Below are 12,029 nucleotides of genomic sequence, written 5' to 3'. Positions count from 1 at the left end.
TCATGTTTACAAATGTTTGCTACGATATTCTTTCTGTTGTATTCTTTCATTTTCTTCTTCTTTTATATATACTAGCATTTAACCCGCGCAATGCGCGGGGAAAATTTTACACTTTTAAAATACCATCAAATTGACATAAACAATACAATAAAATACAACAATTAATATGTTTATTAAAGGCTTTGTTTTAATAATGCCAATTAATTCAAAAAATAAAAATTACAATTGTGCGATGTAGAGTCAGGTTCAATAACAATGTCAAAAGTCCAAAATTCCCCATAGCAAAAAATAAAGTCTAAGTACTTATTAACCAAAAAAACATCTAGTGAGCAAAGCCATATTCTAGCTAGGCCTGATGTACTATAAATGCCAGCTATGTTTCACTTGGATGAATTGAGTCATCATCAACCACTTGCAAAAACTATAGCACATATGTAGAACCCCCTCAAATGGATTCTTTGGTGTGCTAAATGGGTGATTGTTGTCCAACTGGAGGCAATAGCATAATGAAGACCTATTTAAATGTAACCTTTGAAATAATAGGAACTAATACAACCTTTTGAGCTCCATGTAAGGAGAACATATTCAATAATAATATAAGGTAAAATTCCAATGTATAAATACAAAAAAACAATATTTTAATTTCTATTGGTAGAAAGTAAGTGATTGATAAGAGAAAGCATAACTGATATAAAAAAGAACCTTGATGTACTTATAAGTATTATAAGATCTTTTATAGCCTTAGCACTAAGCAACAGATTGATGTAGATGCCAAAGATTGTTGTTCTAGTCTTAAATAGATATAAATAAATAAAGCATCAAACATGGTTAACAATTGAAATTTTTAATATATAAACAACATCTAAATTAAATCTGTGAAAAGTTGAAAACCATAAAAGAACAAAGAACCTAAAACAAAATTGGAAAAGAAAAATAAATTCATATTTTTTCTCTGCCAAGTTACAATTTGCTCAACCTTTTGTAGTCTGAATTCTAAGAGTGCATCTTACAATCCTAGCCACCAAATTTCCACTATGGAAGTTTCAAGTGTGTAATGGTCATAAGCATTATAGTGTCAAGAGAATTTTTTTTTTTTAAATAATTAAAAGCACATAGTTCTTGTAATTCAAATGGTTTTATTTTTTGATTAGTTGTAATTCAAGTGTTTCTTTAGAAAATTATACTAAACCGATGTCCAAAGTTGAAGCACATACATGCTAGAGGAATTGCATCTAAAATCTCATCTTTAAAACATTTAAACACGTCAAGCAGTTTGGATATTTTCTGTTTTCTTAACTTTTTACATCAGACTATCAGAGAATAGAGGTAAAATTTCTTCTTTTCACCACGTATAGACATTTCCTTCACTTTAGATAGACTATTAATTCTACTTTAATTACTTATCAAAAAGAACTTTGAGAGAAAAACACTTTCATTTCTGCACAAACAACATGAGAAAAAAAATTTCTTAGTTGGTACAAACTACTTTCTATTCTTCTCAAATAGCACTTGAATTTATATATCCAAAAATTGGGTTTTATTAAATACACCAGAATATGTATAAAAAAAAAATCAAAACTCAGTAAATAATTAATTATTTTCATTCATATACCAAAGCAACAATTCCTGAATAACCTTATAAAATATAAGCCTTTTTCTGTTCTACATGAGCAAAATTCTAGCAATGCAAAACAACTACTAGTTCAACTTCTAGAGGATTTTCAAATTGTCTTTTTTTTTTTTTTTTTTTTTTTTTTTTTTTTTTGTATAGCAACCATTGGAAGAAACACTGAATTTCCTATAACGGCACCCACTCCAACAACTCCAAACTACTCAAAATATCTTCTTGTGTTGGTTAATTGTGCATTGTACCCTGGTTTTCTGCACTATTTTATTGCTGATGAAATGATAGAATTTGTCCAAAAGCAAAGTAAATTTCAGTTATTGAAAACAACTAAAATAAAAAATTTATTCAGTTCGAAATGAATCTGTTTGACTGCCAAATGTATATTGAACAATATATAAGAAAAACTTGAATAAAAAAAATTACATTAGCTCACATTTTTTTTAAAAAAAAGTTTGACTTATGAATCCAAAATCTTCTCAACTACATTACCACCAACAAATCATTTCAATTGTCCTTACTAAATTTGCTTGCAAATACGTAAATTGACTACTTACAAATAAAGAAAATATACATTGTAACACCTCTGTGATATGAAAAACACAATAACCAAAATCTTGAGTTATTCTTGTTATAGTACAACGTTATGGGAAAACAATGCACTTCAAAACACTAAACTAAGTGGCATAATCTTTAATGGGACGTTGTAGGCATCAAGGCCTATTATAAAAATATGAAGAATGGAAGTATTTGCCTATTTTAAAAATACTAAACATTGATATATAAAACAGCAAATGAGTTCCACTAACCATTACATATATCATGAATTCCATCCAACACATGATAGACTATTATTAATTTAGCCAACTTTGAAAGCAAAACAATATATATATATATATATATATATGAATAAAATTTCTACTTTGATTTTAGTTTAATTTTTTAGTTTTGTTTTAGACCTACTATCATATAGTATATCTTCAATTTGTTATGCCTTCCAAAAAGAAAACTAAGAAAAATATTATTAAATCAAAACCAAAATAATCAGATTGGCTAAAGAAACAATATATATATATATATTTTAAATCTTATAGTTGAAGATAATAATTCCTTACTACAGAGCATGCTCTTAAAAAAATTCCAAGGCATAGGTAGGAGCTTTCGCTGTGAATGACCTCAAGCTATGTATCCACACCCAATTTTGCATCCCACCCTGACTGTGGAAATTTTTAGACCAACTCTGTAAATAAAAAAAAAATAAAAAAACTATTCAAGTGCTATTTTTTCAACCCACAAATTAGCAAACAATACTTTTAAAAGGCAATCTTTGAAAGAAAAAACATATTATCACCAAACCTAATGAAAGACGTAAATGTGTTTGCGAAATTGATTTACCAATTGCAATTTCTATAAGCTTTTATTAAAAAGATAAATTGCACATACAAATGTGACCTATAGAAACTAAAGCAATAGAAATCCAAAACTTACTGCATAAATAAAAACCAAGCTTTATAGAAAAATACTTCAAGAAGTAACTAAAAGTTAGGCTTATGAGTAAAAAAGACTTCTCAATCTAATGGGTCCGAAATTCTTTTTTAAATATCCTTGACACAACAAATTCTCTATTGATAATGCAATAGGCTCTTACAATATTAAAAATAACAATATAAAAGAATGGTTCAATATCAATAGTTTGAGATTAAATTTAATCTCCTTGGTGGGCTAACAAACAAAAATTAAAATAAAGGAAACTACAGCTACAACTCTTTTTTAATCTATATAGTATACCAATACCACTCCTTCATTGAGGAATTTTATCAATCATACTATATACAAACCCTCCCCCCAAAAAAATTCATTAGCATTGCTAAAATCAATGCAATAAACTTTAACATGAAAGAATTAAGAAAACCCATAAAAACCAAATAATAAAAAACAGCCCACAATCCTTTCACACTCAAGAGTAGGTGGAAACTTTTTATTACCTTGACAATCCTTCCTCATTAATTGGACACTGCCACCAACAATAGCCAAGCTGCTCTCTAAGAAGCTTTCATGTACACAACCCAACCATCAAATCAATCAAAAAATCTCATATTATACTTCTGAAAATATCAGAGACTTTCTCTGCAGCCAAACACAACAACAATAAAAAAATAAAAAAATAAAAAAAATAAAAAAAAATTGCTGAAATAAAGAAATGGAACCTTATTGGAAGCAAATTGAAATATGAAAAACGAACAAACAATTTAACTAATTCTTAGGTGCAGATTTTAGTCTTATAATCCAAATTGACTTTTGAAATAAACAATACTTGAACTAAAAGCAATTTGAGAATAAAAAGAATTAGTAAAACTAAATAAAAGTTAAAACGATTCACAATTATATTATGCAATTCTGTCGAAAAGGGAGGAAACGAGTGACCTTGAAGGAGTCGGTGCTTTGGGCTAATAGCATCACTGGGGAAGGGAATAAAAAAGGCCAACAAACATCACTTAAGAATTTTATCAAACAGCTTGTGTACATGTAAAAGAAACAACACTTAATGAATCATTGTGAAATTCAAATGTAACAAAAAAACTTCCTAAACACGTATGTATTAGTACTTCAAAATTTTCAATTTGAGCCCATATCTAACCAAAGTTGCCTGGACAATATTCAAGTGCATATCAATTAACTTTAGATTAAATTCCCATTCTAAACATATTGGGCATAAATCAGCAACTTCAATCTGAGAAGAACAAATTCCAAATCAAATGAAAATTGAAACTCTAATAGATGATGGGAATAAAGTTGAGAATAATAATGAGTTAGGAGAGAAATAAAATTGATTACTTGAGCAAACAAAGTCTTGAAAGAAATGAGAGGTACACATCAGAATCTGTGTTGGACCAAGGAGAACAACTTGCTGCAAGGTTTTGTGAGAAGAGACCTTTGTTTCCTTAAAAGTGAAAGCCAAAAAAGAAAGAAATATATGAAATAAAGAAAATACAGAGCACAAATTGGAAGCAGTAGGTAAAACAAAAATAAAAAACAACTTGCAATTTTGGTTTTCAGATGGTTCTAGGTATTTATGCTTTGAAGTTGTGTCCCCAAAACCAAACACAACAATTAATAACAGAAAACAGAGATTAAAAAAAATAGTAAGCATGTCAAATTAACCATTTAAATTAGGGAAAAAAATTTGTGGGACAAAGAAGAGGTGCCTATCGGAGAGACTGAACATCATTAAAATGTGAAAATATGCAGCAACAGAAATACAACCCATGGACATACATAACAGAAACAACAACAAATATTACACTCAGCCCCCCTGTAAGCACAGATTATGCAGAAAATCCTGAACCTGTTCTGCAGAAAACAGAATATGCAGTAGCAGAAATACAGCCATGGACATACATCACAGAAATAGCAACAGATATTACACTCAGCCATGAACAGAATATGCTGTTCCGACAATTCTTACGAACTCTGCCACTTTCTTTCTGTATACGGGCAAGCCTTTTGAATGTAATTTACCCATTTAAGCGGTTAGTATTTTATTTATACTCAAAGACCATCGGGCTGTGATAGGATGCCCCTCCAAACGATGCACCATACGATTTTTTAAAGATTAAACTGTACACGTGTCTGAATTTTAGATAGACACTTTTCCTATTTGTCAACACCTCCTTAATTGTAGGAATCTACTTTCTCTCAGCTTCTGCTATTATATATAGTATATGATATTCTAAATGGTTGGGTAGTTCGCTCTTAGTTTGCTTCTAAATGGTGATTGAAACTGATTTCTCATTTATCCTCAATAGGGTAAATCATATATGTGCCCGTATGATGGCTGGGACCAGTCCGGAAGAACCAGTCTTTATTGAGAAAGAATTGGCTCCTTGGTAATAAGAACTAAATTTGATATGTTTAGGTTTGTAAAGTGGTGGGCTGTGCTAGTAGTGTTGGGCTACTTCCTGCTACACTAGACCCAAGTTTTCTGGATAAGGGAGTTGGGACCGGTCCAGCTGTAACTCAATTTGGTTTGGCTTGTGCGCAAACTAAGCCTAGTTTGCCAGGAACATGCTTGCGGTAGGCAGAGCTATTTCAGACAAGTTGTGGCAGACAAACATAATAAAAAAAAAATATATATATATATATATATATATATTTGGCTACTTAGTAGGAAATGACCAAATAATCCCCAAACACAATCACAGTAATAATAATCACTTTTACAGAAAGAAAGGAACAGAACAAAAGGGAGCAAATAGTAATATGTATAGGTTAATCAGAAGATGAAGAAATTGACTAAAATTTGGTCCGTAGGAGCAAAACCAAAGAGGAAAGAACGTTCCTTCTCAACGCAATTAATCTCTTAGGAAAAATCCTACCATGGAGATTAACTACCCTGAGAGAAACGGACCTGAATGGTTGATGCACAGAGACCCCTTTTGGTTTTAACAGAGAGTAGTATTTCGTGAGGGAGAGAGGGAATCAATCTACCGATGCATGCCTACCATTCTAATTCTCACTTTATTTTCTTTTTGGTTGTTTTCCTTCTTTCCCTCCCACTCATTTCTTTTCTATTTTCTAGTCTCTCTTTTTGAATTCCTATTTCTTAGTTATGATTTCCGTTCTTCTCTGTTTTTTGTTCACGGCAAGGTTCTCCTTTTATAGTGTCTGCTGTGATCAGATTTTACTATTTTAGCCCTTAACCTCCTTTGTCTGGTTTGGGTGTACTGGCCAACCACCACTGGTCCGTCTGTGTGCCACCCCCTCATCACCAGACAAAGAAGGGTATTTTGTTTGTTTGTCTGTCGTGGCACCCTTTCCTACTACGATCTGGGTTCTTTCTCTCTCCCTATCTCTCATGGCATGCACCTAGTGGTTCCAACTTAGCTTGCTTCTTTTAGGTAGTAAGTCATCCCAGCAGGACACTTCCCTGAAAGAACCTGAGCTGAAACCTCAAAAATAGATTTTTCCCTTCTCCCCACCACTAAATCATACCCTCTGAATCTCTGACCTCACCATGTCTTATATTGGCTGGGTACAGGCTGGTGGTGCCTAGGCCTTGCGCATGCCTTCCTTCCATATTTGTCCAAAATCTGCCTACTGCACATTCGTCTACCGTGGTTTGAAGACTTACTTGCATAGCATGCCGTTCATTTTCTTTGACATTTTATATGGGCTGCTTTTTGATTTCCCAGTCCTCTTAGGAGCTGGGCCTTATTTGATAATGGGCCTTATATTTCTTTGGCCCACTTCTTGATTGCCCTCATTTCCTACCATATTATTCTGTTATTCCTGCTATAATGACTCAATCCTACTGGGCCTCTTTAGACCAGCCGTTTACTCTTTTCCCCAGTGGCTTGGTATGGCCATTGGTTTTCCTATTTATGGGCTCCTATGTCCTTTTTGTCTTTCTCTTGGGCATCCTTGGCCCACTTGCTTTCTTTGGGCTTCCTTGGCCCTTTTACTAACTATGCATTTCCATGGGCTTTTACTAACTTCATTGGGCTTCCCTGGCCCAATTACCTTATTCTCATCCTTGGGGTTCATGGGCCTGCCATTAACCCCTTACTTTCTTTGTTTGTATTACTTTGGGCCTGTGGCGGCCCTTTCTTACTTTTCTACATCATATACTGCCCATGGGTATGCTATTTCTCTCTTTCCGAGCTTCTTTAAGCCCACTTGCCAATTCTTTGCTGCCCTTGTCGTTGGGCTTTTCTTCTTTCTACTTGGATTCTCACAAATGACCCTTAACAAGGTTTATCGAGGAAAATTCAATGCAAGGCCAAAAAGCTTGTAAGGTTAATGTAGGGTTTTCCATATGCTCGGTAATGAAAATTGAACCAAGGACTGGTTTCCATCCTTAGGATATTCTAGTGCAAGGTTTCCACCTGCTCGGTGATGAAAATCGAACCAAGGACAGGCTTCTGTCCTTATGATAATTTGAAATAAGGTTTTCACTTTCCCGGTGATGAAAATCAACCTGGGGACAGACTTCTGTCCTTAGAATAATTTGAAATAAGGTTTTCACCTGCCTGGTGATGAAAATCGGCTCGAGGACAAGCTTTTGTCCTTAGGATATTTTAGTGCTAGGTTTCCACCTATTCCGTGATGAAAATTGAACCGAGGATAGGTTTTTGTTCTTAGAATAATTCGAAATAAGGTTTTCACCTGCCCGGTGATGAAAATCAACCCGAGGACAGGTTTCCGTCCTTAGGATATTTTAGTGCAAGGTTTCCACCTGCTCGATGATGAAAATTGAATCGAGGACAGGCTTCTGTCCTTAGAATAATTCGAAATAAGGTTTTCACCTACCCAGTAATGAAAATTGACCTGGGGACAGGCTTCCGTCCTTAGGATATTTTAGTGCAAGGTTTCCACTTGCTTGGAGATGAAAATCGAACCAAGGAAAGGCTTCTGTCATTAGAATAATTTGAAATAAGGTTTTCACCTGCTTGGTGATAAAAATCAACCCAGGGACAGGCTTCCGACCTTAGGTTATTTTAGTGCTAGGTTTCCACCTAATTGGTGATGAAAATCGAACCAAGGACAGTTTCCGTCCTTAGGATATTTTGCCTTAGCCCCCTTTACGTATACTGACTGGGGCTAATGAGTCAATGACGATGGAAGTATTAATACAAATACACCTGCATGGATAAACATCAAATTTGTATTAATTAACGATGCACAACATTACACTCAATATGCACCCGTGTACTGATAATCAATGGTAGAATTTCTTCAGATTGTTGGCATTTCATGGCCGAGAAAGTGGTTTTTCATCGAAATCCTCCAAGTAATACGCCCCTACACCTACAATGGTGGTAACTCTATATGGTCTCTCCCAAGTTGGTGCTAACTTCCCTGCGTTGACGTCTCGTGTATTCCCTACTACCTTCTGAAGTACCAGATCTCCCGTTCCAAACTCCCTTTTCCTCACGTTCCTGTTGTATCTCCGGGCTTGTTTTTATTGATACTCTACCAACCGTATAGTTGCTGATTCCCAGCGTTCTTCCAACAAGTTCAACTATTTCAGCATCAACTCTGAATTCTCGGCGGGACTGTATTCGGAAATCCGAGCATTGCACAAGTTCACTTTTGCCGGTATGACTGCTTCTACTCTATATGTTAGGGAGAACAGGGTTTCTCCCGTGGACCTTTTCTTGGTAGTTTGGTATGCCCATAGAACGTTGGGCAATTCCTTTGCCCACCTACCCTTAGCACCTTCCAACCTCCTCTTCAACCCGTTCACAATGGCCTTGTTGGTGGCCTTAGCTTGGTCATTGCTCTACAAATACGCCAGGATGAAATACCGATTTATGATGCCAAGGTTGCTATAAAATTCACGGAAAGCTTTGCTGTCAAATTGCAACCCGTTATTTGACACTAGGGACTCTGGTACCCCAAGCCTCGTCAATATATTCCTCCATACAACCTTTTTAATGTCCACGTCCCGGATGTTCGCCAATGCCTCAGCCTCTACCCATTTGGTGAAGTAATCCATGGCTACTAGGACAAATCTTCTGTTTCTAGTTGCCCAGGGGAATGGACCAACAATATCTAGCCCCTACTGTGGAAAGAGCTAGGGGCTACTAATGGGATTCAAGTTCCCTGCCGGTTGGTGGATCATAATGGCGTGCCTCTAGCATTGCTCACATTTCCGTGCATACTCGTTAGCATCCTTTTGCATTCGTGGCCACCAAAATCCTTGGGTCATTGCTCGGTGAGCTAACGAACGTCCCCCCACGTGATTGCCGCACAGCTGTTATGTAGCTCGACTAGGAGTTCCACAAACTTGCTAGGGTGCAAGCACTGTAGGTAGGGCCCGTCAAAAAGATTTTCAATATAGCTTACGATCAGTAGACAACCAATACCGAGTAGTTGTCCGGCGTACTTTCTCTACTTCCTTCTCATCAGCTGGCACACGATCTTTGACTAAGAAGTTGATGATTGGATCCATCCGACACAGTTCGACCGTTACCACCAGTGAAACTCCTACTCCTACACTAATACTTGGTTCTGCTACTCATTCCACTTTTATCAATCGAGAAATTCCCTCGGTTGATGATGACGCCAACATGGCCAAAGAGTCAACGTGCCGATTCTACCCCTTTGCCACCTGAACCACTTTGATCTTCGGTAAGCGGTCCATTGTTTGCTTCACCAACCGTAAGCTTCTTTGGACTTAAAGCTTCCTTGTACCTAATTGACCACCAACTGAGAATTCGAATAGACCTCTACCACCTTAGCACCTAGATCTGATGCAACCCTCAACCCGGCCAACAAGGCCTCATACATGGCTTCATTGTTGGAGGCCCTAAAGCCTAACCTAAAGGAATGCTCCAATTTTTTCCTTTAGGGGTGATGACTACGATCCCAACTCTGGCTCCTAATGCGTTGGAAGCACTGTCCACAAATACCTTCCACAGGATTACTTCTACAAGGCAAACCATCTCCTTTCCCCCTCTCAAGGAGAACTCTACAACAAAATCAGCGAGGATCTGACCCTTCATCGAGCTCCTTGGCCTGTACCTAATATCAAAAGAACCCAACCGAGTTCCCCACTTAGCTATCCTTCCCATGAAGTCAGACCTCTTCAATAGCGACTGCAGAGGATACTCGGTCAATACATTAATGGTGTGAGCTTGAAAGTAATGGGGTAGCTTCCGCTTGGCGTGCACTAGTGCTAACACCAACTTCTTCAAGGGCAAGTACCTTGCCTTAGCATCAACTATGGTTTTACTGATGTAGTATACTAGCTGTTGCACTCCTTGGTGCAAATCCTCCCTAGGTTCTGGTGTTGTCAACATTGGTGCTCGTATTAAATATTCTTTCAATTCTTGAAAAGCCTTGTCGCACTCCTCACTCTACTGGAACTCCTTCCACTTCTTCAAAAGCTAGTAAAATGGATAGCACCGGTCAGCGAATTTGGAAATAAACCAATTAAGGGCAGCTAACATACCAGTCAGTACTTGGATTTCCTTTGGATTGCTCGGTGGTTTGAGGCGTTTTAGTGCTTCAATCTAGTCATGATTGACTTTTATTCCTTGGTTAGTGATCAAGTATCCTAGGAACTTACCAGCCCCCACTCCGAAAGCACACTTATCGACATTGAGATGCAACCTGTGCCGCCGAAGTACTTCGAACACTACTTTAAGATCATTGATGTGCTATATTTCCCGTTTGCGTTTTACCACCATATCATCAATATACACCTCAACAGTACGCCTGATTTTGTCTTTGAACATTCTTGTCATCATCCGTTGATACATGGCCCCAAAATTTTTCAAACTAAATGGCATTACGGTATAATGGTAGTTAGTGTCAAGTGAAATCATTGTCTTCTCTTGATCCTTGGTGGCCAAGGCGATTTGATGATAGCCCTGAAATGCGTCTAAAAAACTCATCCTCGAGTGTTCATAGGTGGCGTCTACCAGCTGATCAATCTTTGGCATAGGATATGGATCCTTTGGACATGCTCGATTTAGGTCGGTGAAGTCAATGCAAACCCTCCATTCATCATTCTTCTTTTTTAATACCATGGTATTCACAAGCCACTCCGGGAAGAAAATATCTTTTATAGCCCTGGCTTCCTTTAATCTCTTGACCTTTTGCTTGACAGCATCAATGTGCTCCTTAGCCGATCTCCTCGGCTTTTGCTTCTTGGGAGGATGCAAGGGACCCACGTTGAGCTTGTGAACTATGACCTCGGGGTCCACCCTGGGCACCTCATATGGGCTCTAAGCAAACACGTATACATTCTGCACAAGGAACAGCAGCATCTCTACCATCTCTTCGCCCTTCACACTTACTCCAATCAAAAAACTCTTGTCCTCATCCAACAATATCTTCACTCTTACCAAGTCCTCAGGGACCCTGTAATTGCTATAAAGGAGTATCCTCAGTTGACTCATTTTGCTTGATTCCTCAATTAAATGTGGCCACCAGGTACTGTCTAGCTACTTGCTGATTGCCCCTAACTACGACAATTCCTACTCGGTGCAGAACTTCACCTTTACATGCAAGGTGGACGGTATAGCCCCCATGGCATGAATCCAGGGCCTTCCTAGGATCGCAGTGTACAGGGAGAAGGAAGCAACCACTACGAACGTTACCATCACCTCTGTTTGTTTTTAGACCCCTTAAAACACAACCAGATTAACCTAGTTATTTAGCCAAGTGATTACTTAGTCAAATTATCAGATCCAGGATAATACATATAAATCATATCAATGTAAAGTGCGGAAAATAAAGAATACAAAGATATGATGACCTAGGAAACCAAGCCGATAAAAACCTGGGGAGGATTTAACCTAGCTATCCTCAAGGTAAATCGAATTCACTATGAAAGAATTGAAGTTTACATAATAGCAACTTAAACCACTAACATCCTATTGCTACCTCGAGTAGG

The 12,029-nt window shown here is 37.0% G+C and overlaps 1 protein-coding gene across 10 annotated transcripts in view; it reads right to left on the bottom strand.

Annotated features, from left to right (window-relative positions):
* Nucleotides 1-221: 221 nt before the first annotated feature.
* The window catches only part of LOC115986797 (pantothenate kinase 1-like), a 28,679-nt gene continuing 16,871 nt past the window's right edge, over nucleotides 222-12,029 (bottom strand). Inside the window, exons 7-9 of one of the 10 annotated variants that reach the window (XR_004090885.1) lie at nucleotides 4,460-4,565; nucleotides 3,610-3,674; nucleotides 2,847-2,864 (exon numbers count right to left, since the gene is read on the bottom strand). Coding sequence is in view for 9 of the 10 variants with exons in the window: in XM_031110109.1 (XP_030965969.1) it covers nucleotides 4,377-4,565 (189 nt within the window). In the remaining variant the exon portion in view is untranslated. The other 9 variants (XM_031110110.1, XM_031110111.1, XM_031110113.1 and 6 more) reach the window with 9 other exon arrangements.

This window comes from Quercus lobata, chromosome 4 (assembly GCF_001633185.2).
Source record: "Quercus lobata isolate SW786 chromosome 4, ValleyOak3.0 Primary Assembly, whole genome shotgun sequence".
Lineage (NCBI taxonomy): Eukaryota > Viridiplantae > Streptophyta > Magnoliopsida > Fagales > Fagaceae > Quercus > Quercus lobata.
This window is presented reverse-complemented; position numbering and strand designations above follow the sequence as displayed.